The sequence below is a fragment of the Dictyostelium discoideum genome, assembly GCF_000004695.1.
Source record: "Dictyostelium discoideum AX4 chromosome 5 chromosome, whole genome shotgun sequence".
Taxonomy (NCBI): Eukaryota; Evosea; class Eumycetozoa; order Dictyosteliales; family Dictyosteliaceae; genus Dictyostelium; species Dictyostelium discoideum.
The window spans coordinates 2,282,454-2,310,085 of record NC_007091.3 but is presented as its reverse complement, the minus strand read 5'-3'; the positions used below and the strand labels follow the sequence as shown (position 1 = coordinate 2,310,085).

At 21.5% G+C, this 27,632-nt stretch overlaps 11 protein-coding genes across 11 annotated transcripts; 4 read left to right on the top strand and 7 right to left on the bottom strand.

The window, feature by feature from the left end:
* Nucleotides 1-39: 39 nt before the first annotated feature.
* DDB_G0289059 (short-chain dehydrogenase/reductase family protein) lies at nucleotides 40-1,203 on the bottom strand (the record flags this gene model as incomplete). The annotated part of the gene is made up of 3 exons (XM_631320.2): nucleotides 40-551; nucleotides 650-709; nucleotides 780-1,203. The coding sequence occupies 3 exons, from the start codon at nucleotides 1,201-1,203 to the stop codon at nucleotides 40-42; spliced, it is 996 nt and encodes a 331-aa protein (XP_636412.2).
* Nucleotides 1,204-1,515: 312 nt separating this feature from the next.
* On the bottom strand, nucleotides 1,516-2,541 carry DDB_G0289057 (hypothetical protein; the record flags this gene model as incomplete). Its single annotated transcript, XM_631319.1, has 2 exons — nucleotides 1,516-2,045; nucleotides 2,136-2,541. The coding sequence occupies 2 exons, from the start codon at nucleotides 2,539-2,541 to the stop codon at nucleotides 1,516-1,518; spliced, it is 936 nt and encodes a 311-aa protein (XP_636411.1).
* Nucleotides 2,542-3,035: 494 nt separating this feature from the next.
* arrD (ADP-ribosylation factor-related) lies at nucleotides 3,036-3,813 on the bottom strand (the record flags this gene model as incomplete). Its single annotated transcript, XM_631318.2, has 2 exons — nucleotides 3,036-3,494; nucleotides 3,622-3,813. 2 exons carry the CDS (start codon nucleotides 3,811-3,813, stop codon nucleotides 3,036-3,038), a joined length of 651 nt encoding a protein of 216 aa, XP_636410.2.
* Nucleotides 3,814-5,733: 1,920 nt separating this feature from the next.
* On the top strand, nucleotides 5,734-7,273 carry DDB_G0289053 (RNA recognition motif-containing protein RRM; the record flags this gene model as incomplete). Its single annotated transcript, XM_631353.3, is given in 1 exon segment — nucleotides 5,734-7,273. A coding segment is annotated over 1 exon segment (1,540 nt).
* Nucleotides 7,274-7,990: 717 nt separating this feature from the next.
* Nucleotides 7,991-10,594, top strand: DDB_G0289047 (AAA ATPase domain-containing protein; the record flags this gene model as incomplete). Its single annotated transcript, XM_631352.1, has 3 exons — nucleotides 7,991-8,198; nucleotides 8,319-8,354; nucleotides 8,451-10,594. The coding sequence occupies 3 exons, from the start codon at nucleotides 7,991-7,993 to the stop codon at nucleotides 10,592-10,594; spliced, it is 2,388 nt and encodes a 795-aa protein (XP_636444.1).
* Nucleotides 10,595-11,774: 1,180 nt separating this feature from the next.
* DDB_G0289045 (hypothetical protein) lies at nucleotides 11,775-12,700 on the top strand (the record flags this gene model as incomplete). The annotated part of the gene is made up of 2 exons (XM_631351.1): nucleotides 11,775-11,788; nucleotides 12,061-12,700. The coding sequence occupies 2 exons, from the start codon at nucleotides 11,775-11,777 to the stop codon at nucleotides 12,698-12,700; spliced, it is 654 nt and encodes a 217-aa protein (XP_636443.1).
* A 337-nt stretch (nucleotides 12,701-13,037) lies between these two features.
* DDB_G0289043 (hypothetical protein) lies at nucleotides 13,038-18,592 on the bottom strand (the record flags this gene model as incomplete). Its single annotated transcript, XM_631350.1, has 2 exons — nucleotides 13,038-14,328; nucleotides 14,427-18,592. The coding sequence occupies 2 exons, from the start codon at nucleotides 18,590-18,592 to the stop codon at nucleotides 13,038-13,040; spliced, it is 5,457 nt and encodes a 1,818-aa protein (XP_636442.1).
* A 1,008-nt stretch (nucleotides 18,593-19,600) lies between these two features.
* Nucleotides 19,601-22,129, bottom strand: DDB_G0289041 (hypothetical protein; the record flags this gene model as incomplete). The annotated part of the gene is made up of 3 exons (XM_631349.2): nucleotides 19,601-21,489; nucleotides 21,586-21,751; nucleotides 21,851-22,129. 3 exons carry the CDS (start codon nucleotides 22,127-22,129, stop codon nucleotides 19,601-19,603), a joined length of 2,334 nt encoding a protein of 777 aa, XP_636441.2.
* A 404-nt stretch (nucleotides 22,130-22,533) lies between these two features.
* On the bottom strand, nucleotides 22,534-23,976 carry DDB_G0289039 (trypsin-like serine proteases family protein; the record flags this gene model as incomplete). The annotated part of the gene is made up of 2 exons (XM_631348.1): nucleotides 22,534-23,795; nucleotides 23,952-23,976. The coding sequence occupies 2 exons, from the start codon at nucleotides 23,974-23,976 to the stop codon at nucleotides 22,534-22,536; spliced, it is 1,287 nt and encodes a 428-aa protein (XP_636440.1).
* A 607-nt stretch (nucleotides 23,977-24,583) lies between these two features.
* Nucleotides 24,584-25,449, top strand: ufc1 (ubiquitin-like post-translational modifier; the record flags this gene model as incomplete). Its single annotated transcript, XM_001134517.1, has 4 exons — nucleotides 24,584-24,703; nucleotides 24,826-24,893; nucleotides 25,071-25,134; nucleotides 25,207-25,449. The coding sequence occupies 4 exons, from the start codon at nucleotides 24,584-24,586 to the stop codon at nucleotides 25,447-25,449; spliced, it is 495 nt and encodes a 164-aa protein (XP_001134517.1).
* A 52-nt stretch (nucleotides 25,450-25,501) lies between these two features.
* hlcs3 (biotin--[acetyl-CoA-carboxylase] ligase 3) lies at nucleotides 25,502-26,716 on the bottom strand (the record flags this gene model as incomplete). The annotated part of the gene is made up of 1 exon (XM_631346.1): nucleotides 25,502-26,716. One exon carries the CDS (start codon nucleotides 26,714-26,716, stop codon nucleotides 25,502-25,504), a length of 1,215 nt encoding a protein of 404 aa, XP_636438.1.
* Nucleotides 26,717-27,632: the final 916 nt, after the last annotated feature.

Here is a 27,632-nt window from a genome sequence, read left to right as displayed (position 1 = left end):
AAAAATCAAAAATAATTAATATAATATTAATTTTTTAATTTAATTTTTTTTAAATTTTGAAGATGAAGAATCTGTATTATTACTATTACTATTACTAGTATTTGGAGGATTAAATTCTGGATGTTTAAAGAAAAATGTACTTATATAATTCCAAGAATCTTTAAGATTTGGTGGGATAATATTTACAAAGTAGGTGAATAATAAAGTTGGTAATGAGAAAGCAATAAAAGCTTTATTCTTACTAATACCATCTAATATTATTGTAGCAGCTTGATTTGGTGTAACAGAGAATGGTAATGAATCTTGTTTCAATGAATCAGACATTGGAGTATCAACAAAACCAGGTGCAACAATTGAAACACCAACACCACTATCCTTTAATCTATTTCTTAATGTTAATCCAAATGATGTTACAAATGCTTTTGATCCACAATAAGTTGGTAATACAAAATTCAAATAACTAGTTAAACTTGATACTAAAACAATTTGACCATTACCCCTTTTTTCAAAATTTTCAATTAATGGTAATGCTGTATTTAACATACCCATTACTTATTATTAAAATAAAAAAAAAAAAAAAAAAAAAAAAAATAAATTAACATATTGTTTATAAAAAAAAAAAAAATATTATTATTATTATTGTTATTACCATTTATATTTGTAAGTTCATATGTTCTATCATTAAAATTTAATTCTTTTGGTAACATTACTTTTTGTAAAAATTAGTAAAAATGTTTGGTTTTTTTTTTTTTTTTTTTTTTTTTTTTTTTAATACATACATTCACTTACAGCAGCATTTGCAATTAAAATATCAACAGTATACTTTTTATCAAATGATAATAACCAATTATTCATTTTTTCTTTATCAGTGATATCAATTGATTCAATGATAACATTGGCACCTTTTTTAATACATTCATTTTTAACGTCTTGTAATCTTTCAATGTTTCTACCGATTAAACCTAATGTTACACCTGGTTTTGCATATGCAATTGCAATACCTCTACCCATACCACTATTACTTCCAGTGATAACAATTGTTTTTGGTGTACCAAATTTAGTTTTATTCTTTGTAATATTAATTAAATTTAAAAATGGTCCAATTAATAATAATAATAAACTACCAAAGAATGAAACTATAATCATTAAATAATCATTCATATTATCAATAAATGATTTTACAACATCTTCAAATAATATCATTTTTTTTTTGTTTTTATAAATATGTGAATTGATTATAAAAAAAAAAAAAATTAAAAAAATTAAAAAAAAAAAAAAATTAAAAATCAGGTGATTGCGAAATCATAAATTAAAAAAAAAAATAAAAAAAAAAATAAAAATTAAAAATAAAAAATTAAAAATATCTTTGTTCTTTTTTTTTAATTCTGTTTTTTTTTTTTTTTTTTTTTTTTTTTTTAATCAATTAAAATAAGATATTTTTATAATTTTATCAAATTAACCCCATCGCCCAAAAAAAAAAAAGTAAAATTGAAATTTCCGAAAAAAAATAAAAATTTAATTGATTTTATTTTTAATATCTTTTTTGTGAAAATCAAATCTTCCAAAAAAGAAAGAATTAAATGAATTAATGGCATCAGTTAAAAATTCAGGAACAGCATGTGAAATAATTGAGACACATCGAGCACTAAATGGGAATGAGATATATGATTTACCATTTTCAATTCCTTCAATAATTTCTGGTGCCGCATCTTCAATTTTAATTTCAAATAAAGGTTTTATTTTTAATGTTTGAGTTAGTGGTGTTGAAATATAACCCGGTTCAATTAAATAAACTCCAATATTTAATGCATGTAATCTGTTTCTTAAAATTTTAGTAAATGTTGAAATATATGCTTTACTTGCACTATAACCAACATAAAATGACGAGAAATTCTTAGACAATGATGAAACTATTGCAATTTGTCCACACCCTCTTGATTCCATTAATGGAATAACAGGTAACACTGTATTTAACATTCCATTAATATTTGTATCTGATATTTCACGAAGTTTATCTTCAAAACTTAACGATTCTTTAAGTTGAGCTTATGTTAAAAATAAAAAAAAAAAAAAAATTAAAGTGTGTTAATAAAAAAAAAAAAAAAACAAAAAAATAAAAAAAAAATAAAAGTTACATTCAATTGTACCAGCATTTGCAATTAATAAATCAATTGGATGTTTTGAATGAAATTCAATTAAATGGTTTTTCATTCTTTCTTTATTTTTAATATTTTCAATAATTGTATAAACAATTGATCCATGATTTTGACAAATTTGTTTTACTTGATTTAAATTATCTTCATTCATTCCCATTAATAATAATGTTAAATCATTTTTATAAATTGATGAATATTTACAAGCTAATTCTCTTCCTAAACCTGAACAAGTACCTGTAATAACTATTGATTTAGGTTTTGAAAATTTTAATGATTTTTTAAAACAAATGAATTTTAAAATTGGTGAAAATATAATAATTAAAAAACTAAAAAAAAATGGAGCAATAACTTCGAATATTTCAGTTATTATTGATTTTAATTTCATTTTTGAAATAGTAATTATAATTATAATAATATTATTTTTTATAACCTTTTGTATTTTTTTTATTTGATTAACTGAAAAATAATTTCATTTTTTTAAAACTTTTTATTATTATTATTATTATTTTTTTTATTTTTTTCCAAATTGTTACAAACCTTTTTTAAAAATATTATTGTTTTTTCAAATAACTACCACCCCTTTCCCCCACTTTAAGATTAATCTTTTTTTCACCAAAAATTGTCATATTTATTTTTCTTTATCTATTCAAAAAGTGGGGTGAGATTTTGTATTGATTAAAAACATTTTAAATTAATTATAAAAAAAATAAAGAAATATTTTTTTATTTAAAATTTTTAATCAATAATTTGAAAATAATGAGTTTGTTTTATTTACAGAATAGTATTAATTTTTTAATTAAGCGCTATTATTATTATTATTATTATTATTATTATTACTATTATTATTATTATTTTTTTTAATAATTATTTTTATTTTAATTATGTCATCATTTGAATATTTTTTCTTGGTGTATTTGGTTGGCTATTTGATTTTTGTTGTTTACTTTTATTTGAAAAAGAGAATTTAGATTTAAATGATTTCGATTTTCGATCTTCAATGATTTTAGTTGATAACCAATCTAATCCTTCATAAATTCCAATACCTTCTAATGTTCTTGTTGGTTGTACATACCACCTACGATCTTTAATATCATGTAAACCCAATTGATCGGTTAATTCGGGTATTTCCATTGGCGATATGCAATCTTGTTTTGTTGCAAATATTAATAATGAACAACCTTTTAATTCTTCCTCTTTCATTAATTTAGCTAATTCTGATGCAGCTTCATCAATTCTTAATCTATCACTACTATCAACTACAAATATTATTGCAGTACATTTATTATAAAATGGTTTCCATAATGTTCTAATTCTTTCTTCACCTGCTAAATCCCATAACTTTTTTTTATTTTTTTTTTATTTATTTTTTTAAATAAATAAATAAATAAATAAATTAATTAAATTAGATAATTTTTATATATTATGATATTATTATTTTTTTATTTTTTTTTTTTTTTTTACTTACTGTTAAATTTAAATGTTTATGTTGAATTGTTTCAACATTATATCCTAATGTTGAAATTGTTGAAACTACTTCATTCAACATTAATTTATATAATATAGTAGTTTTACCGCTTCCATCTAAACCAAGCATTAATAATTTTATTGCTTTACTTTTAAAAATTGAACTAAAAGGATTAGATGATGAAATTCCCATTTTTATTGATTTTTATTTATATTTATATGGATATTTATTGTTTTTATATTTGTTTTGTTTTTTTTTTTTTTTTTTTTTTTTTTTTAGATTTATTTTTTAAGTATTCTAAATTTTAAAAAAATAAAAGGAAACCTTTTTTTTTTTTTTTTTTTTTTTTTTTTTTTTAATAAAAAAAAAATATTAATATCATAAATTTTATTGATAATATTTTAAAAAAAGTGTTGGTGAATAATTAATGATGTGATATAATTAAAAATATGAAATTATATATATGTATAAGTGTGAAATAAAAAAAATTATAATAAAAAAAAAAAAAATTAATTATTTATTAAAAAAACAAAAAAAAAAATAAAAAAAAACCAAATAATATAATAAAAATAATATATTAATATTAATATACATATAAGTAAAAAAAAAAAAAAAAAATAAAAAATTGATAACAAAAAAAAAAAAAATATTTATAATAAATCATAAAAAAAAACAAAACAAAACAAAACAAAAACAAAACAAAAAACACTATCATTACCACACTCAACCCACACTCAAAAACACAAATAAATAAACAATACATTTTTTTTTGCCACATAAAAAAAACCCAAATATATAAATCTCACCCTTTGTGATTTTTTGTGTGTAAAAATATAAATAAGAAAAAAAAAAAAAAAAAAAAAAAAAAAAAAAAAAAAAAAAACTATTTAGTTCAACCACACCACCTCTTATTTTTGTATGAAAATAACAATGATAAATTTTATCGATAATATGTTTATTTTTATTATTATTTTTATTATTTTTATTATTTTTATTATTTTTATTATTTTTATTATTTTTATTATTATTGATTTTAAAAAACTGATATAGGTTGTGTGAACACAAGATGTTTTAGTTTCTTATTATTTTATCTTTAAAAAAACACAACCTTTATTTTAAATTTCTAATTTTAACTTACATATTTAATTTTGAATTAATTAATAATTATTTTCCTGGTTTTTCAATTGAAAAAAAAAAAAAATAAAAATTAATTAGTAATCATTTTATATATAAAATTTTTTTTTTTTTTTTTTTTTTTTTTGAAATAATAATAAAAATAATAATAATTTTAAATAAATGGAAAAAATTAATTTAATAAATTGAAATTAGTAAATTTCTATTTTTTTATATTTTTTTTATTTTATATATAATATATTAATTATTAAAATATAAATGTAAATTTTTTATATTAAATATAGGTAAACTAACTACCTTTGTACAATAAATATTGGTATTTTTATTTATTTATATTTTTTTTTTTATTTTTTATTTTTTATTTTTTTTTTTTTACAATTTAATAATAACCCCCAAAAAAAATGTATAAATAACCTAATCAATGTGTGTGTGTTTTGATGAAGTTTTTATTATTTGAATGAGCACTAATTTTTTTTTATTTTTATTTTTATCTATTTTTCTTTTTTTATTTTTTTCTTTTTTTATTTTATCAAGAATTGCCCACCATCAGGAAAATAGATAAAAATAAAAACATGTGGTTTTTCTTTTTTTTTAATTTTTTATCTAGATTGAATAAATAAGAATTATTATTTATGTCACATTTTCAATCGAACTTCAAATTATCTTATTATGTCCAAAATTAATTCAAAAAAAAATAAAATAAAATAAAATAAAAAAATAAAAATTTGCAGTGTAAAAAAAAAAATTTTTTTTTTTTTTTTTTTCATTTAATTTCATTCCCACACATTAACTATCTTCAATAATTTAATTAATTTTTTCTTTTTTTTTTTTTTTTTATACATATAATTCAAAATTCGATAAAAGTAATAATTAAAATTTTAATTTGATTCATTTCACTTTTTTTTTGTTATCATTTAAAATTTAAAATTTAAAATTTAAAATTTAAAATTTATTATTGCACTACGACTACTGTTTATTATGGGTGATAATAATAATAATAATAGTAGTAGTAATGGATCACCAGATTTAAATAAAGATGATGATAAAAAATTATCACCTAAAAGAGTAAGGTCAACATCAAGATCAATGTCTAGATCACCAAGATCAAGGTCAAAATCAAGATCACTTTCTCCAAAGAAAAAGTCAAATAGATCTTCATCACCACTATCACCTTCACCTAAAAGAAAATCTTCACCATCACCATCGTCATCATCAAATAAAAGAAAGAATGGTTCATCCAGATCACCTTCACCAATGAATTATTCACCATCAAATAGAAAATCATCAAGATCTCGTTCACCAATTGGTGGGAAAAATAATGATAATAATAATAATGATAAAAAAAGTAGCTCACCCTATAGAGAAAGTAATTATAGAGGTGGTGGTGGTGGTGTTGGTAGTAGTAGAAGGTCGCCATTACATTCATCATCATCATCATCATCAAGAAGACAATTATCAAGATCACGTTCACCAATTAGAGCGAGATCACCATCACCATACAGAAGACAATTATCAAGATCACGTTCACCAAGACGTAGATCACCACCTCCAAAAAAGCAATATCATCACCAACAACAACAACATCATCATCATCATCATCATCATCATCACAACAATAATAATCGTCCAAGAAATTCACATTCTAGATCAAGATCTAGAAGTATGATCAAGATCAACTTTACCACCACCACCACCACCACCACCAAGATCATATAGTTTATCACCAATTAGAGTTGATAGATTAACACCCAATGTTAATAAAGACCATTTACAAGAGATATTTGAAAATTTCGGTTCAATAAAAGATATTGATTTCTTATGGGACAAAGAAATTGATCAACCAATGGGTTATGCTTTATTGTATTTTCATCAAAAAGATGAAAGAGATAAAGCAAAAAGATATATGGATGGTGGTAGAATCGATGGTCAAATTGTAACTGTAAGATATTTAAATCCAAAACCTTCTTCAAGTCAATCTTTTAAATCAAGAGGAATTGATCAAAGAAGAACTACTACCACTTCTAGTGGTAGTAGTAGTTATAGAGGTGGTAGTGGTAGTAGTAGAGATATGAGAGATGTTAGAGATAATAGAGATAATAGATATAGAATTTCAAGTGGTGGAAGAAATAGTGGAGGTGGTAGATATAATAGAGATCATTATAATAACAACAATAATAATAATAATAATAATAATAGATCAATTGATAGAGATTATAGTCCAAGAAGAAGAAACTATAGTAGAAGTAGAACAAGAAGTAGAAGTAGAGGTAAAAGTGGAAGTAGAAGTAGAAGCAGAAGTAGAAGTTTTGGAAGAAACTCAAATAACAATAAAAGAATAAATAAAAGTTTAAGTAGAAGTAGAAGTAGAAGCAGAAGTAGAAGTAGAAATAGACGAGTTAGAGATTATAGTAGAAGTCGAAGTAGAAGTAGGAGTTTGAATAAAAGTAAAAGTAGAAGCAGAAGTAGAAGTAGAAGCAGAGGGTATAGAAGAAGATCCTCTTCACCTTCTAAATACTAAGATTTTTTTTTAAAAAAAAACTCAATGCACTAAAAGAAATTAAGAAACCCAACCAAACACTAAAAAAAAAAAAAAAAAAAAAAAAAAGTGAAATAAAAAACAAAAGCAATCACTTCCAAAAATAGTTTTTTTTTTTTTTTTTTTTTTTTTTTCAAACTCATTTCACTAAAAAAAATTAAAAACCTCCTTCAAAATGGAAATTAAAAAAACCAAAAAAATTATTAAATTAAACCCACCCAATCCCTTTTAAAAATAGGTTTTTTTTTTTTTTTTTTTTTTTTTTTTTTTTTTTAGGGCTATGAATTTTAAATTAAATTGCAATTATTTTTCATTTTTTTTTAAACGCAATTTAGACGAAAAATAAAAATAAAAAAATAAAAAAAATAAAAAAATAAAAAATTTTTTAAATTAAATAGTGGCATGTTCACCCTTTTTTTTTTTATTTTACATTTTCACATACACACAGCAACATTGCTATTTTAGATTATTTGTAGTTTATTACACACAAAATTTCAAAGATAATAATTAAATTATTCCATAAAAAAAAAAAAAAAAACTCCAAACAAATTATAATTGAATTTTATTATTTTATTATTTTTTTTTTCAATTTATTTTTTTAATTTTCTAAGACATTATTAATTCTTTGTACATTTGATACAAAAAAAAAAAAAAAAAAAAAAAAAAAGAAATTAATTAATATACATAACAAAAAAAAACATGAATAGATTATCAAATATTATTAAAACTAATCCTATTTCAAATATTATTAAGAGTTCAAATAAAAGATATTTTATTTCAACAACTAATAATATAAATAAAATTTTAATCAACAATAATAAAAATAATAATTTAACAAATAGTTCATTGTTTTCAAATTCATCACCATCATCATCATTATTTTATCAACAAATTAGAAATTTTCAAGGTAAATAAATAAATATTAAATAATAATCTTATGATTATAATTGAAGAATTTATAAATTTTTTGAATATTTTACTTAAATATTTTCTTTAAAATTTTTTTTTTTTTTATAAATTAATGTAGGAGGCAATGGAGGAGGTCAACAACCACCACCACAAGGTAAATAATAAATTTATTTAATAATCATATATATATATAAATAATTGGTAAAAGGTTCCTTTTTTTAACACCTTTTTTTTATTTTTAATTATTTAGAACCATGGGTATCACCTGATAATGTTCCACCAGGAGAAGCATTAAAAAAGTATACTAAAGATTTAACAGAGATAGCAAAGAGTGGTAAATTAGACCCAGTAATTGGTAGAGATGAAGAAATTCGTCGTACAATTCAAGTATTAAGTAGAAGAACTAAAAACAATCCAGTGTTGATTGGTGAACCAGGTGTTGGTAAAACTGCAATTGTTGAAGGTTTAGCACAAAGAATTATAAATGGTGATGTACCAGATAGTATAAAGAATAAACGTGTATTGACATTGGATTTAGCATCGATTGTGGCTGGTGCAAAGTTTAGAGGTGATTTCGAGGAGAGAATGAAATCGATTCTAAAGGATGTCGCACATTTTAAAGGTGAAGTAATATTATTCATTGATGAACTTCATACATTGGTTGGTGCGGGTGCAGTAGAGGGTGGTATGGATGCATCGAATATGTTGAAGCCACAATTGGCAAGAGGTGATTTACATTGTGTTGGTGCAACTACCACTGCAGAATACAGAAAATACATTGAGAAGGATCCTGCACTTGCAAGAAGATTTCAAAGTGTTTTAGTTCAAGAGCCATCGGTTGAGGACTCCATCGCAATTCTTCGTGGCTTAAAAGAGCGTTATGAAGTTCATCATGGTGTTCGTATAACTGATAGTGCATTGGTGGCTGCTGTTGTAAATTCACAACGTTATATCACCGATCGTTTCTTACCAGATAAAGCAATCGATTTAATCGATGAGGCTGCAAGTCGTTTACGTCTCCAACAAGAATCACTCCCAGAGGAGATTGAAAATTTAAATCGTCAAATTATCGTATCAAAGATTGAATTGGAAGCATTGAAAAAGGAGAAAGATCAAGTCTCAAAGGAACGTCGTGAAAAGTTAGAGAAGGAATTGAAAGAAAAAGATAAACAATATAATAAACTCACTGAAGTTTGGAAGAAGGAGAAAGAACAACTTTCCATTAGAAAAACTGCAGTTGAAAAATTGGATAGAGCAAAGATTGAACTTCAACAAGCTCAAAGAAAAGGTGATTTGGCAAGAGCTGGTGAGTTGGCATATAGTATTATACCACAATTGGAGAAACAAATTCCAAAAGAGGGTGAAGAACAATCGAGTGATATTTCAATGGTGAGTGATGCTGTCACTGCAAAAGATGTTGCTTTGGTAATTTCGAAAGCCACCGGTATTCCAGTTCATAGTATGCTCATGGGTGAAAAGGAGAAACTACTTAAGATGGAGGATGAATTAGGTTCACAAGTAATTGGTCAACCAGAGGCTGTCACTGCCGTAAGTAATGCCGTTAGAATTAGTCGTGCTGGACTCCATAGTCATAGTCGTCCATTGGGCTCCTTCTTATTCTTGGGTCCAACTGGTGTTGGTAAAACTCAACTTTGTAGAACTTTGGCAGAATTCATGTTTGATAGTCCAAATGCTTTGATTCGTATAGATATGTCTGAATACATGGAGAAATTCTCTGTAAGTAGATTAATTGGTGCTCCACCAGGTTATGTTGGCTATGAAGAGGGTGGTACATTAACTGAAGCTGTACGTAGACGTCCTTACTCTTTGGTTCTATTTGATGAGTTTGAAAAAGCACATAAAGAAGTTAGCAATTTACTCTTACAAATTTTGGATGATGGTCATATCACAGATAGTCAAGGTAGGAAAATAGATTTCAGAAATACAATGGTAATCCTAACAAGTAATTTGGGTGCAGAAATTTTAGCAAATTTACCTGATAATACACCTTCAGCAACAGCTAGAGAAGAGGTAATGGGTGTAGTTCGTTCACGTTTCCCACCAGAATTTTTAAATAGAATCGATGATATGATCCTTTTCAATCGTTTATCTCGTAAAGATATGGATAAAATCGTTGAAATTCAATTAGATGATCTCAGAAAATTACTCACTGAAAAACATATAGCTCTCAATGTTAAAGAAGATGGTCTCGATTGGTTGGCCGATCAAGGTTATGATCCAATCTATGGTGCTCGTCCATTAAAACGTGTTATTCAAAAAACTCTATTAAATCCAATGGCAAAACAAATACTTGAAGGTAAAATTAAAGATCATCAAGTTGTTACAATTTCTGCTGATAAATCAAAAGATGAATTAAAAATTACAAGTCAATAAAATAAAATAATTGTTTTTTTTTAAAAAAAAATTTTATTCTTTTAACATATATATATAAAAAAAAAAAAAAAAAATAAAAAAAAAAAATATATTTCCAAAGAATATTTCAAATTTCTGGAAAATATTATTTTAGGAAATTTGTCAAAATTTAAGAATGTATTTGTTTTAAATTGTTATTTATTATTTTTATTATTAATTTTGTTATTTTTAGAATATTTCTATATTTAGAAAGTACCAATTAAAATAACTTTAAAAAATATCTACATATTAAAATAAATTTATTATTACTAATTTAGTAACAAATAAATAAATATTAATATGAGAAATAATTATTATTGATAAAATTATTATATGCAAAATTTTAAATATTTTTTTATTTTTTAAAAAAAAAAATGAAAAAAAAGGTGAAAAAAAGGTGGAAAAAAAAAAGAATTGACCAAAACACAAAAAAATGCAATCACTTTTTCAAAATATTATTTTCATTTTTCCCAAAATATCATTATTTTCATTTTTTTTTGATTGATTATAAAAAAAATCCAACCTCGTTCTACTCTATTTTTGGTTAGACAATATTTATTTATTTTTTTTTTATTTTTTTTTTTTTAATCAAATTAATTATAATGATTTTTAAAAAAAAAAAAAAAAAAAAAAAAATGGTAAAGAATTAATTAAAAATAAAGAAAAAATTAATCTTATATTTTTTTTTAATTTTATTTCTTGTCAAGCATTTATTTGTTCCATTCCCACTTGGGGAAGGGTTTTTAGAAATATCAAAATAGATATTATGTATTTTTTATTTCAAAAAAACAAAAAATATAAAAAAAAAAAAAAAAAAAAAAAAAAAAAAAAAAATTTTCGAGCAAAACGTTTTAAGGAGGAAAAAAATATCTTTTTTTATGAAAAATAAGCACTTTTTTATCAACCTATTCCACTGACTTTTTTTAAAACAAACAATGCTCGAAAAAAAAATTGTAAAAGAAATAATTCAACCAAACTTTAGGTGGGCAATTACCTCTTTTTGTTAATATTTAGTTTTTTTTTTTTTTGTTTTTTTTATTTTTATTTTTTATTTTAATTTATTTTTTTCCTTTAATATTAAATTTAAATTGATTTTTTTTTTTTTTTCTATTCAATTGCATCCTTTTTATCGACCCAATAAAAAAAGATATAAAATTATAAAATGATAGATGTTTTGTAAGTGATATTATTTTAATTATAAAATATTATTCGTAGAATAAAAAAAAAAATAAAAATAAAAATAAAAATAAAAATTAAAAAAAAGTGGTGTATTTTTTCTCCCCTTTTTTTTTTTAATTCTTTTTTGTCATTACATATTAATATATATATATATATATATATTTTTTTTTAATTTTATTTATTTTATTTTTTTTTTTTTATTTTTTTTATTTTTTTATTTTTATTTTTATTTTTTTTTTCTAATATAAAATGTTTAAATAATATCTCAGAGAAAACCAAGATAATAAAACATCGAAAATGTTAGACAATAATCAAGTTGAAGAAAACAACGAAAATTGTTGTGTCAACAATAGTAACAATGAAAATGTAGAAATAAAAGTACAACAACAATTTGATTATTGTGAAAGGAATTGGAGAGATTTAAAAGAAATTATACAAGGTGATAGATTAGAAATATTGGGTAGAAAATTAAAGGATCAAGCAGAGATGGAGAAACATTTAAAGGTTGTAAAACAACAATTTAAAACTATTAAAGATTATATTGATTTCAAAGTTTTTAAATTTCCAACACAAACTATAAGCTATACAGACGAACAAGGTATTGAACTCAATAGATTAATAACTATTAGACCAGAGAATTTAGAACAAAAATTAGTTTTTAGACCAAACGATTTCCCATACAGTTGCGATAAATCAATCTCACATTGGGTATTATGGTGTTTAAAACCTCTTGATCATGAGGATGCAAAACAACTCATTTCAAAACTTACAAATAGAGAATTCAGCAATGACGATAACGGTTTCTTATTCTTTATCAATCCTTTTCATTTACAAAGTATAAAAGAAATTTCACATTATCATGTTTTCATTAAAAACATTGACCAAAATCAATTGGAATTTTCAATATAATTTTTAAATTCTTAAAATTTATTACAAATAATTTTTAATTTAAATTTTTATAATGTATTATTAATCTAAAAATTTAAAAAAACACATATAGTGTTTTTTTTTTTTTTTTTTTTTCCAAACAAATTTTATGTAATATATTATAAAAAAAAAAAAGAAATAAAAAAAAAAAAAAACTAATAATGATAATAATAATTGTAAAACTATAAATAAATAAAAACAAAAAAAAAAAAAAAAGATAAAATAAAAAAAAAAAAAAAAAGTAAAGTATTACTTTATAATTTATTTGGATATTTTAACAAATAATGACGTTCATTTTTTTTTTTTTTTAAAAAATGGTTTAATTTATTTTTGGAAAAGTTAATTTTCTTTTTAATAATGATAAAGTACCTTTTGAATGTTTCTTTGTAGAATTTGGTGGATTTAAAGGTGGAGCATAACTTGTTGTTAAACCATAATGAATACCACTTGTTAAATTCTGTAAAAATGCTTTTGTCACTTTATAATATTTATTAGCATGAACAAATTGAACTGTATCAAATATATAATATTCTTTAAATTCATTGGTTTGAACAGTTGAAGGGTTATTATTATTATTATTATTATTATCACTTTGTACATTTGATGAAGTTTTATTATTATTATTATTATTATTATTATTATTATTATTATTATTATTATTATTATTATTATTATTATTATTATTATTATTATTATTATTATTAATATTATTTGATATTAAAACTAATAATTGTTTTGTAATAAATGTTAAATATTTTTCAACTTCAGCAAATATAATTTCAACTAAGTGTTCAGTTGATTTTTCTAAATCTTCTTGAAGAAAATCAAATAAATCTTTTTCACAACTATCTTGTAAATAATAACCATAGACATAGGTATACTTTAGGGTATGTCTACAATCTAAAATTAAATTCAAAGCATCTAATAGGAATTGTTTTGCTAATTGAAAATGTAATTTACAATCTTCATTCATTGGAATTCTTTTTAATCTTGGTTCTTCTTGGTTGAATAATTCCAATTTACACATTGCGAATTTCTTTGCATTATGATGATAATTAAATCTTTGAAAATGGTGAACATATGGACCAAATGTTTTATCCAAATCATAAGAGTCATGTTTAAGTGGATCATAACGATTACATGAAAAATAGCCACCGGTTCTATCACCGTGTTCAGACCATGGTCCTTTGCATAGCCAACAGAATTCATGTTTACAATTTAGACAAGTTAGATGGGCACATCCTTCATTCTTTTCAATATGAATTTTACATTTTGGACATTTCTTTGTATTATGACTTAACCAAATTGCATTTTGACCTTCCTCTTTTGATTTCAATATTCTCCAATCTGAAACTTGGACACATGTTGATGGTGTATGATACTCATCACCACAATGAAAACAAAATCTCCAATTACATGAACATGTAACATTAATTATATTTGGTAAATCTACACCACTGTAATGAATTGCCATTGAACATGATTGTGGATTCGTACACCATCTTGTCTTTGGATTAAATTCAACAAATGATTTAACATACATTTGAATATATCTTTGATAAAGTTGTTCACTTAATAATATTTTAAAATCATTTAAGTTTAAAACATACCTAAATTTTAAAATAAATTACAAAGTTGTTAATAAATATAAATAAATTCATTTTTTAAAAGTTTTTTTTTTTTTTTTTTTTTTTTTTTTTTTACTTACTTGCAATTTGGCTCTATACATTTTGTATATAAACATGTTTTACCGGAATCAACTGAAATTGCTAAATATGAATACCAACAATCTATACAATAACTATGATTACATTGTAAACTATATGCTTTTTGTTTTGTTACATCTGAAAAACATACTAAACATACAATTAATTCTTCCTTTTCAATTTCTTCATTTTCTTTTTCTTTAACTTTTTCTATTTCTTTATCATTTTCATTTTTAATTAATTCATTTTCAATTAAATTTTCACTCTTATTATTATTTTTATTTTTACTATTATTGATATTGTTATTATTATTATTAATTACTTCTTCGATTGTCGTAGTAACATTATCATTAACATTTTCATTATAAATAGAATTTGTATTCTCCAATTTATTTTCATTACTTTGTTCCAAATTATCATTAATAATATCAATTACATTATTATTTTCATTATTTTGAATGTTAACATTTTCAATAATTTGATCATTTTGACTTGGAAGTGCTGCTCCATCCAATTTAATGGGTTCATTTGCTCCATCTTTTTCTGCTTCTAAATAATTTTCATTTCTTTCATTTTCAACTTGTAAAACATTTTGATTAATATTATTGATATTATTATTGCTATAGGTATTGGTATTACCATTACTATTACCATTACTATTACTATTACTATTACTATTACTACTATTACTATTACTATTACTATTACTATTACTATTACTATTACTATTACTATTATTATTATTATTATTATTATTATTATTATTATTATTATTATTATTATTATTATTATTATTATTATTATTATTATTATTATTATTATTATTATTATTTTCTCTTTGAGTTTCAACAATTTCATTTTGATCGTTACTTATTATGTTATTGCTGTTACTGACATTATTAGGATTATTTTTATTATTACTTGAACATAAAACATGATTATTATTTGTTAATGATCTTGTTAAAGGTGGGGGTGTTGGGAACCCTGTTTCACTTTCATCACTACTAATTTCATTATTAAATGTAAATGTACTATTGGTTTTATCAATATCTTCTGTTGTACATAAGAATGAATTTTCTGAACTTAATGACATTGGGTTATTATTATTGTTATTATTATTATTATTATTATTATTATTATTATTATTATTTATACTGTTATTTGTATTAGTATTGGTTATATTATTACCATTACTACTATTATTATTATTATTATTATTATTATTATTATTATTATTATTATTATTATTATTATTATTATTATTTGTACAATTTGGTTTCTCTTCGATTAAAGTATTATTTTGATCTTTTGAGTAGTTTTTTGTTGTATTTGTATTTGTATTCGTATTCGTATTTGTATTTGTATTTGTATTTGTATTTGTATTTGTATTTGTATTTGTATTTGTATTTGTATTTGTATTTGTATTTGTATTTGTATTTGAGGAATGGGTTTGTTGATCATTACTGGAGCCAAGTGTTGTAATATTTCTAGATTCCAAAGTTTCAGATTGTTTGGTAGGTTTATTTGATAAATCGTTATTATCTTTCTTTAGTTTTGTTACAAAGGTTAATCTTCTAATTGGTCTAGGTGATGGTGGTGGATTTGAAAAATCATATTTAGTTCCGAACCTCTTGTTAACAAAATTTTGAGCTTGATTAAAATGATGTTGATGTTGGTGGTTATGAGTTTGTTTATTATTTTCATTTAATTGTTCAACAGCTTCATCATCTGATTCTTGATCATAATATAAATCTTCCCTTGTAGTACTTGATTCAAATGAATTTGAAATATCATTCATTTTATTATACTTTTCATTTAAACTTTCATCTTCATCATCTTCATTATTATTTTCCTCAATATTTGATTTTTTATCTTTATCTTGATCAGATGTTTTTATTTTTGTTGTATTGGTTCCACTTGTGGTAGTATCACTGGATGTATTAGTATTAGTAGTGGTGGTAGTAGTGGTGGTAGTATTAGTAGTTGTTGAAGTTGGAGAGATGGATGGTGTACTTTCGCTACTATCATTATTTTCAAAAATATCATTTGCATTATTTTTATTTTCATTATCATTATTTTTATTTTTATTATTATTATTATTATTATTATTATTATTATTATTATTATTATTATTATTATTATTATTATTATTATTATTATTATTATTATTATTATTTTTATTTTTATTTTTAATATAGTAATTATAACTATTTTCATCATCGCCATAAGATTGATTACCTAATTCCATTATAATACTAAAAATCATTAATGTTTGATCTTCCCTCCTTCTTCTTTCTTCTTGACTTGATAATGGTTCCTTTATGTTTTTTATAAGTTCGTCATTATTCGTTGATGATTGAGTATCATGCTGTGGTGTACTATTTGGAGAATAGTTTTTTGAATTATTATTATTATTATTATTATTATTATTATTATTATTATTATTATTATTATTATTATTATTATTATTATTATTATTATTATTATTATTATTATTATTATTATTATTATTATTATTATTATTATTATTATTATTACTATTATTATTAATATTATTATTAATATTATTATTAATATTAATATTAATATTATTATTATTATTTTGTGGAGGAGTAATTGTAATTGAATTCATATGATTTCTTGATAAATTTCTACTGATTTGACCTCTTGGTTGGTTATTTTGATTTTGTTGAGATCTGTTTGTTCTAAAATCAGAGAAAAGTGCACCAGAATTTGAAGTTGATACTATTGAAGATGTTGTTGTAGGTGTGGTTGATGAAGAAGATGGTATTGGTATTGGTAATGATGGATTATATCCTGTTGAAGTTGTAGGAGATGATGATGGAGAAGAAGTAGGTAATGAATATATTTTAGTTGATTTTTGATTTTTATTTACTAGTAAATTTTTATTTTGAAAATTTTTAGATTTATTTGGAATTGCTGGTAATAATAATTCAATGAATCTTTGTTTTTGAATATCTAATGTTGTTTCATTTGAAGAAAAAGAAGATGATGATGATGACGATGAGAAATTGGATAATAATTGAACACCAGATTCAGTAAAAACATATTCTTCACCTTTTTCTACGAATCTTTGTAATAAAAGATCCATATTCCATTTAAAAAATAACAATAAAGTTGATGAGCATAATAATGAAGTACCTAAAATTTCAGAAGTTTTCATAACTTGTGATTCTAATATATATATTATTTCATCCATACCAACCACTTTAATTCTTTGATCATTTTCTTTATTATTTAATAAATGATAATCATCCTCATCTTGATCATCATTATTTTTTTGTTGATACCAATTTGAATTGTTACTTAATCCACCACTACCTGTAATTCCATTGCTTGCTATAATCGTTGATGCTATTGGTCCCTGTATTACTTTTGGTGTTGATGAAGTTGATGATGGTGATGGATTTATTACTGTAAATTTATTTTGAATTGATAATGGCGTCATTGTTGATGATAAAGATGCTGATACCGCTGCTGTTGAGGAGGTAGTAGTAGTTGTAGTTGTAGTGGTGGTTGTAGTATTTGATGATATGTATGGAGTATTATTTATTGAAGATAGTTTATAATTTATTAATGATAATGGAGTATTATCGAATCTTGGTAGAAATGTCATATCATCCATTGTGTCATCTATAATTTCTTCACTTTCATCATCATAATCATCCTCCACATCATCATAGTCTTCATTGGTCTTTAAATTATTACCATCATAGTATTCATTATTATCATAATACTCTTCACCATCACTATCACTATCACTATCATTATTTATTTTATCTTTTCCATTTATATTACCACCACTATTATTGTTATTAATGTGACTTTTATTCTTATTAATTTTTGGAGTAGATGGTGATGATTTAAAACTTGAAAATGAAATTGATTTAATTTTCTTTTGAAGATAATTTTTCTTTTTTAAATCATTATTTCCATTAATATTATTATTATTATTATTATTATTATTATTAATATTATTAATATTATTATTATTATTATCAATATTATTATTGTTATTATTAATATTATTATTATTTATTCTATTAATTGGAATTGAATTTTCTGATAATACTCTTGAGGGTGTATGACGATTGATATATTCACTATGATGATTGGCCACTCCTTCCTTACTATGATGAATTCCCATTATTTTATTTAATATTATTTATTAAATTTATTTTTTAATTTTTTAATTTTTTATTTTATTATTATTATAGAAAGAATATGACAACATGAGAAAAATTGCAACTTAAACAAATAAAAAAAAAAAAAAAAAAATTATTTAAATAAAAAAAAAAAAAAAAAAGACAATCTTTTATTAAAAATAATAGGTTATTATTTTTAATTTTTAATTTTTTAATTTTTTAATTTGGTTTTTTTTTTTTTTTTTTTTTATTTAAATGTTTTTTATCTATTTTTGTTGAATAATTATAATTGAGACTTTAAAAAAAAAAATCCCAAAAAAAAAAAAAAAAAAAAAAAAATTGTTTTGGGTGTTATTTAAAAATAGAAATAAAAATAAAAATAATTTTAAAATTAAAATTAAAATTAAAAAAAAAAAATTAAAAAATGGGGGTAATAGTGATGATTATGATATATAAAAATTAAATAAATAAAAATAAAAATTTAAAAAATAAATAAAAAAAAGAAATCTTTTTACTCTTTCTTTCCACTGTAATAGTACCACTACTACTATTATTATTATTTGTAGTATAGACTTTTTACTTTTTTATTTTTAATTTTTAGATTTTTTTTCTTTTTTTTTTTTTTTTTTTTTTTTTTTTTTCTTTCCATTATCCAATATTATTCTAAACAATTTTTAATTATTATTATTTTTTTTTTTGATCACTTATAGCCAATTAATAAAAGCAGTGTGTAAATATTTATATAAGTAGTGGGGGAATTAAATGTTTTGCAATATTAATTATTAATTAATTATTTTATAATAATAATAATAATTAAAATGGAAATTATTATTCTAAAATTGATTAATAAAATTTTTTATTATTATTTTTATAATTAAAATTAAAAAAACTATTTTTATTATTATATTTATTTTATTTTTTTATTTTTTTTATTTTTTTATTTTTTTATTTTTTTATTTTTTTATTTTTATTATTATTTTTTCTAGTTTTTATTTTTATTTTTATTTTTATTATTTTTTAAAAGATTTCAAAAAGTTTCTGAAACTAGACATGATTGTATTTTTTTGAGGTAAAGCACTAACACTATGATTTATTGGTCTAAATTTAGTTTTAATAAAGACATTTGAGGTATTTGGTTTATTGAATGGTGGTCTTCTTTGTAATGATGTTTTTTGTTTTTGTTGATAGGTATTGTATGGATCAATTTGATGGTTATTATTATTAATAATGTTATTACTACTACTACTACTACTACTACTACTGCTACTATTATTATTACTAATTTTTTTTGGATATTTATTTCCTGTGAATTTATATCTCTCTTTTGAATCTCTAATTTTATCTTTATCATTTTCAAGTTTAACTTGTTCTTGTTGAGATTCTAATTTTTGTAATTCATTCTTTAAAACTAAAATTCTATTTTGTTTTTCTAATAATTCTTTTTGTTTTTTCTGAATATCAATTATTGAGTTATTATTATTACCATTATTATTATTATTACCATTATTAACAATACTATTATTATTATTATTTGATTTTATTTTGCTATATATTGAGTCGAATTGAATTTGCATATTATCAAACCTTTTAGATAAGTTATTAATTTCATTTAAAAAGTATTGTTGATTTAAAATGGTTTTATCTAAAATGGTTTGAACTTGTAATAAAATATTATGATTAAATTCATTTTGGTTAATTTGATTTAAATTATTATTATTATTATTATTATTATTGGTAGTATCGAGAGGAATTGTGATAATATTATCATTATTGGTAGTGCCAAGTGGAATTGTGTTCATATTATTATTATTATTATTATTAGTACTATTGGGTGGAATTGAGCTAGTAATATTAGTAGTATTGTTTTTATTATTAATATCATTGATGGAAGTACTGAGGGGAGTTGGGCTGATTTTATTAATATTATTGTTATTATCATCAATGTTATCATTATTATCATTATTATTATTGCTATCAGTTTTTAAAGATTTTTGTTCAAATCTAATTAGTTTAGTTAATTGTCTAATTAATTCTTGGTGATGGTATTTGATATCACCTTGATCAGTTACTTGATTAACATTATTTACATTATTGTCGGTATTTGCTATTTCATTATTATTGGCAGTGGTGGTGTTGATATTGGTGTTGGTGTTGGTATTGGGATTGGTGTTGGTGGTAGTGGCAATGTTACTATTATTTTCTTTAGTTGGCGAATCATCCTTTTCTAAATATATATTATCTTTATCGTTATTATTATTATTATTGTTATCTTTTTCAAGATTTAATACTTTTATTTTCTTTGGGGTAGTTTCACCAATTTCACTAAAATCATTTTCAGCATCAGGGTTTGAGATGTGATTAAGTTGATGCTTTTTCAATAAAAGTGATTTTTTTAAATTTTTTAAGAATAAAATTCTTTTTTTTTTATCTAAAAGTTCATTTGGTGTAATTCTTCTAGGTGGAGGAGCTGATATTGATGATTCCATTTCACTTGGTGGATTTTCTTCATTTTCAACAATAGATTTTTGTTGTACTTCTGATTTTTGTTGTGGTTGTTGTAATTGTTGTTGTTGTTGTTGTAATTGTTGTTGTAGTTGTTGATGTTCTTCTTGTTGTTGGTCTATTATTTCTAGTTCTGGTTGTGTTAATAGTAATTTATTCTCTCTAAGATGATCTCTATATCCGTTGATTAAATTCTTTATTGCAATTGGTATTTCAATATTTGTAAAAATGTAGTGTCCAAAGAACCCTTCAAGGGACCCTTCCCTTTTAATATCGATTAAAATTGGTTTAAAGGATGGAAACTTAAAATCACTTTTAATAAAATTTTTTGTAAGATCCACAAATAATGATAAAATTGTAAATTTAAAATCAACATTAAGTTTTTTATTTTTATAATCTTATAAATAATAATAATAAATAATAATAATAAGAGAAATTATTAGTAATTTTTTTAAAAAAAAAAAAAAAAAACATTTATATGGTGTATATTTACAATCTTTAAATTGATCAAATGATTTTAATGGTATTTTCTTTTTTTTTGCAATTTGTTGAAAATCAAATATACGAACTGACATTGGTAAATTTAATAAAGGGATATTAACAGATTGTGGTGAAAGTACTAAAACCCTTCCACTTAATTTGTCAATTGAATCACAAATCTATTTTTTTTTAAAAAAAAATTTATAAATAAAATTAGTAAAAAAAACTGTGTAAAAATAATGTGTGAGTGTGTGTGGTATTGAGAAAGAGAATCTTACCATTTTATTAATTTGATCCATTTTATCATTGAATGGTTCATTTGTACTTTTTGAGAATAAAATATTTTGAGTTTCTAAAACTTTATAATTTAAATCTATGATTGTATATTGACAAGAGTAAATTGATGTTGGTGTATATGTGAAATCAACTATTACCACATTGTTAAATAATGACATTGTACCTGTCCTAAACAATCTAAAACTTGTATCAAGTTTAGAGTTACTATTTTGTTTATGATCATCATACTGTAAGTCTGAACTATCATAGTCATAGTCCATTTTTTGGTTTTTTTTTTTTTTTTTTTTTTTTTTTTTTGAAAACGTTGTAATTTTGCAATTATGGGCAGTGATTAAAAAAAAAAGTAAAAAGTAAAAAAAAAAAAATGAAAAAAAAAGATTAAAAAATCTTTCAAATTTTTTCATTTTTTTTAATTTTTATTTTTTTTTAAAAATGATTTAATTTATTTATTTTCAATATTGATTAAATTTATAAAACAGAACACTCAAAAAACACGCAAAAATGAATGTAACCATTCTGTTTTTTTTTTTTTTTTTTAGTTTTAAAAAAAAAGATATTCTGTCCATATTAAAAATAAATTAAATCTTTGAAAAATAAAAAAATAAAATGTTGTGTGTTTTTTTTTTTTTTTTTTCACAATGTCTTTATTTTTTTTATTATTTTCTTAAAAAGAAATATTGATTGAATTCTTTTTTGAAACTTGACTAATCCAAGTTAAAATTGTTGAAGTTGGTATACAATAATATTTATTTGGATTAGTCATATATTGTGACTTTACCAAACCAATAAATTTTGCATCAGACTTTGAAAAGATTAATGAGGATTCAGAGTAACCTGGTTCTGGTACAGAGTTACATTCTAAACGTTTATCATCAGAAAATGATACTGTTCCCTTTTCAATGGATGGATAAACTGTATCAACCTTTATCTTTAATTCTTGACATAGTGATAAATCAATACGTTCCTTTGGAAAACCACATAAAATAATATCTTTACCCAATAATCCTTCATTTTGGCCAATGAATTTAATTGGTTCAATATTACAAATGATTTCATAATCTTGTTTCTCTCTTTCCTTTTCTAATTCATCTAAATGATGATAATCAAATGATGGTGATGTAAATTCACTACTATTTACAATATGGTTTTTATTTAAATTTTCATCATCATTATTGTTACTACTACCACTTGCTTCATTATCTTTTTCATCATGTTGTTGTTTTTGATTTTTATATTTGTTATCATATTCACTACCACCACCACTACTTTTTATTGATTCTTTACTATTAATACTACCACTACTACTAATACTATTATTATTAGAATTTAAATGATGAATTGAATCATAATCAATAATTTCTAATAAAGCTAAATCAGTTTGATCATCTGGACTTAGATCTATTAATTTTGCAGTTACCCATTTTGATGGTATTACAATACCAACATTGAAAATGATTTTATCTTGAGGAAAAGTTGAATGATGAACAACATGTTTTGAAACCAATATTAAGTTTTTACCAATTCTACAACCAGCACCAAATGTAATAAATGTATGAATTGTACCAACTCTAATTAAAACTGTCCTGTTAATAATTTCATTTTCAATTAAATCATCATTTAAATCAATATTACCAATATTAATACTATTTAAATAACTACCACCTCCACTACTACCACCTCCACCACCACTACTTGATATACTTTTGTTTTTTTTTAATGTTTGAAATATTTTAGGTTGTGAATATAAATTTCTGTATAGTGCAACTCCATAAGGTGACATTCTTTGAAAATCTGACATTGAAAATAATGATAATTGTTCACCATCCCATTCAAATCTTGAAAAATCCACATTCTCTAAATTTGGTCCTCTTTTTTTAAATTCATTGATCCATTCTTTTGTGTCTTCAATTGACCAATCTTTTAAATCTAATAAAAAAATAAAATAATAATAACAAATAACAAAAACAAATAAAAAATGATAATAATTAGTATTTATTATTTTTTTAAAAAAAAAACTTGGATTTTTTAAAAAAAAAAAAAAAAAAAAAAAATTTATAAAAAGAATTATAAGTTATATTATACCTTTTTTTTTGAAATTATAATTCATTTTTGCATTAATGATTAAAAAAAAAAAAAAAAAAAAAAATTAAATTAAATAGTGAATTTGTGTGAAAAGGATAAATTATAATAAAAAAAAAAATAAAAATTAAAAAAAAAAATAAAAATAAAAATAAAATAAAATTTTTTAATTTATTAGATTAAAAAATTTATTTTTTTTATTTTTTTTTTTTATTTCTTTTTTCCATTTAAAAAAAAAAAAAAAAAAACCCAAAAAAAAAAAAAAAAAAAAATTAATTGAATTCCTTAATTGATAAAACTGGAAATTTAATATTGTTTAATATAAATTAAAGGTTACCAAAATTTTTCTTTTACCAAAATTAAAAAATTAAAAAACCAAATATTAATATTAATTATTTAAAAAAAAAAAAAAAAAAAAAAATTTAATTTTAAGAAATAATTTTTTACAAATATTCAATTATCTTATATTTCTCAACCAGCTTACTTATTTAAAGTAATTAAGATACAAACAAAAAATATTTATTCAAAATTTTTTTTTTTTTTTTTTTCAATTTTTTTTTTTTTTTTTTTTTTTTTTTAAAAAATAAATTAAAAATTAATTGTTTAAAAACAAAAAGTTAAAAATAACCCAATAAATGGATAACCACACCAAACAAACAGTTCAACAAATTCCATTATTAACAGTAAAGGCAGGACCTAGAGATGGTGATAAGTGGATTGATAGATTAAAAGAAGAATATCAAGCATTAATAAAAGTAAAAAATAATAACTTTGATCATTTTTTTACTCGCTTATACTAAATTTTTTATTTTTTTCATTTTTTTTTTATTTTTTTTTTTTATTATTTTATTATTTTATCTTTTTCAAAACGATTTAGTATGTTGAAATTAATAAAAAAGCAGATAATGATTGGTTTAATATCGAGTCAAATCCATTAGGAACAAGGTAGGTAATAAAATAAAGAATAAAAAAATAAAAAATAAAAAAAATAAAAAAATAAAAATAAAAAAATAAACTGGAAATATCATCTTTATTAAATTTTTTAAAATTGCTAACAAAAATTATTTAATAATATCTATACACACACACACACACACACACACCACACATTACTATATTTAGATGGCAAGGAAAATGTTGGTATATTTATAATTTTAAAAAATATGAATTTGATCTGGAATTTGATGTAAGTTATTATTTTTTATTTTTATTTTTATTTTTATTTTTTAAAAATATAAATTTTAATATATATTTTTAGATGCCAGTAACATATCCAGAAACAGCACCAGAAATTGCAATTCCAGAATTAGATGGTAAAACAGAGAAAATGTATAGAGGTGGTAAAATTTGTTTAACTATTCATTTTAAACCATTATGGTCAAGAAATGTACCACATTTTGGGATTGCACATGCATTAGCATTAGGTTTAGCACCTTGGTTAGCAGCCGAAGTACCACATTTAGTTGATAATGGTATAATTAAACATAAAGAAGATAAATAAAAAAACAAAAGAAACCAAACAAAAAATGTTGTAAATCATCATCATTATTCTTTTATTTTTTTTCTTTTAAAATTAAATTTTCAATATCAAATGAAGTACCATCTGGATGTAATTCATGTATAATATTTGAAGTTTGATTACCATTTGAATCACATTCAATTGATTTTAAAAAGGCATTCTCTGTTATACCAATGATTTTAACATATTGATTGTTTTTCTCTTTAATTTGTACAACTGAACCACTATGTAACCAAGCATCAGTATATCTCTTTTCTAATGTTCTAAAACCATCTCTTGTAAATGTTAGATAAATTTCTTCAAAAACATTAAAAAACCTTGATAATAATGATTCTCTACTAATATAAATTGGTGTGGGTGTAGTTGTTGGTGTGGTTGTTATTGTTGTTGTTGTTGTTGTTGTCGTTGTTGTTGTTTTTTTGTTTTCTTTTTTAAAAATCATTTCATTAATTGAAATTGTTGGGTTACTTGAATTTGTAACATTTAGACCAATACCAATTGTGATATCGAATTGATTATCAAAGTAATTCGATTGACATAAGATACCACCAATTTTTAAATTACTATCACCATCGTAGATATCGTTTGGCCATTTTAGACGAACGTTTAAATCTGATGCGATTGGAAATGAATGAATTGCTTCAATGAGTGCTAAACCTGCTACGTATTGGAGGAATGGTAGTTTAGTACCATCGGTTTGTTTACATTTGAATGAATATAATAGACACCCCATTGGCGACACCCATTGATTGCCGCCCCTGCCTTTACCATTGGTCTGCTGGTCTGATACTACCACAATACCCTGTTTAGTATTTGATAGATATTTCAATGATAATGATTGTGTTGATGATAATAATTTAGAGTGAATGATTTGGTTGCCGAATAAAATCGATTTCAAACCTTGGAAATATTGATTAATATTAAAAACATTTGTATCTTCTATTTCTTGTTGGGGCTGTTGTTGTTGTTGAGTTTGTAATACTATTTTAAATTTTTCGTCAATAACAATATCACTACTACTATTGTCAGTGTCATCTTGTTCTGCTTCATATTTGGTTTGATAAAAGTTTGGCACTAATTGACCGGGATAATAGGATTTTCCATAAAATTCTTTTGCATCTTTTAATTCTAATGCTGTTTTACTATATAATGATACAATATTTGATGGTGTATAATTTTGTTTTAATGAATTTAATGCACTTGATATTGCAGTATTATTTGTTGATTTTGCCATAGTAATTTTAAACATTGTTTTTTAAAAAATTAATAAAATAAAATAATGAAATAATAAAAATGAATTTTAAAAAATTATAAAAATAAAAAAAAAAAAAAAAAAAAAAAAAAAGGTGAAAAATGAAAGGTTTGGGGTAGTGGTAAAAAAAAAAAAAAAAAAAAAATAAAAAAAAAAAAAATAAACTGTCTGGTGTGTTTACTTACTAAATTTAAATTATCATTAATAATATTATTAAAACCTAAATCTATACAAAAAGTTATTTTTAGATTTAAGAATTTATAAAAAAAAATTAAAATAAAAAAAAAAAAATAAAAAAAATAAAAAAAATGGAATTTGTAAAGATATAAAATTATAAAAACAATTTTTTAGTAAAAGTAACAAAAATAAAAAAACAAAATTATCATTTTTATTATTTTTGAAATTTATTTGTAATTTATATAGAAAAAAAAAAAAGGTAAGTTAGAGGATATTTAAAGGGAAAAATAAAATTGGTTAGATCCCCCCTTTTTTTTTTTATTTTTGGTTTTTTTTTTTTTTATTTTTTTATTTTTTTTTTTTTGGAACAAACACAACCACCACAATCAAAAATAAAAAAATGATTTAAATTAAAATATATTTTAAAATTATTTCATTTTATTTAATTTTATTAATTTTTTTTTTTTTTGTTTTGTTATTTTTTTTTTTGTTTTTTTTTTATTTTTTTTTTATCATCATTATTTTCTTTTTCATCAAAAAAAACGCAGAAAATTCCACATCATCATAAAATATCTTTTATTTCAAGAAAAAATTATTTGAAAACTTTTTTTTTTTTATTTTTTTTTTTTTAAATTTTGCGAGTCTTTTTTGTCTTTTTTTTTTTTATTATTTTTTTTTTTTTTTTTTTTCTCATTGTCCCCACATAACCAATTTTATCAATGTATTCAAATTAAAT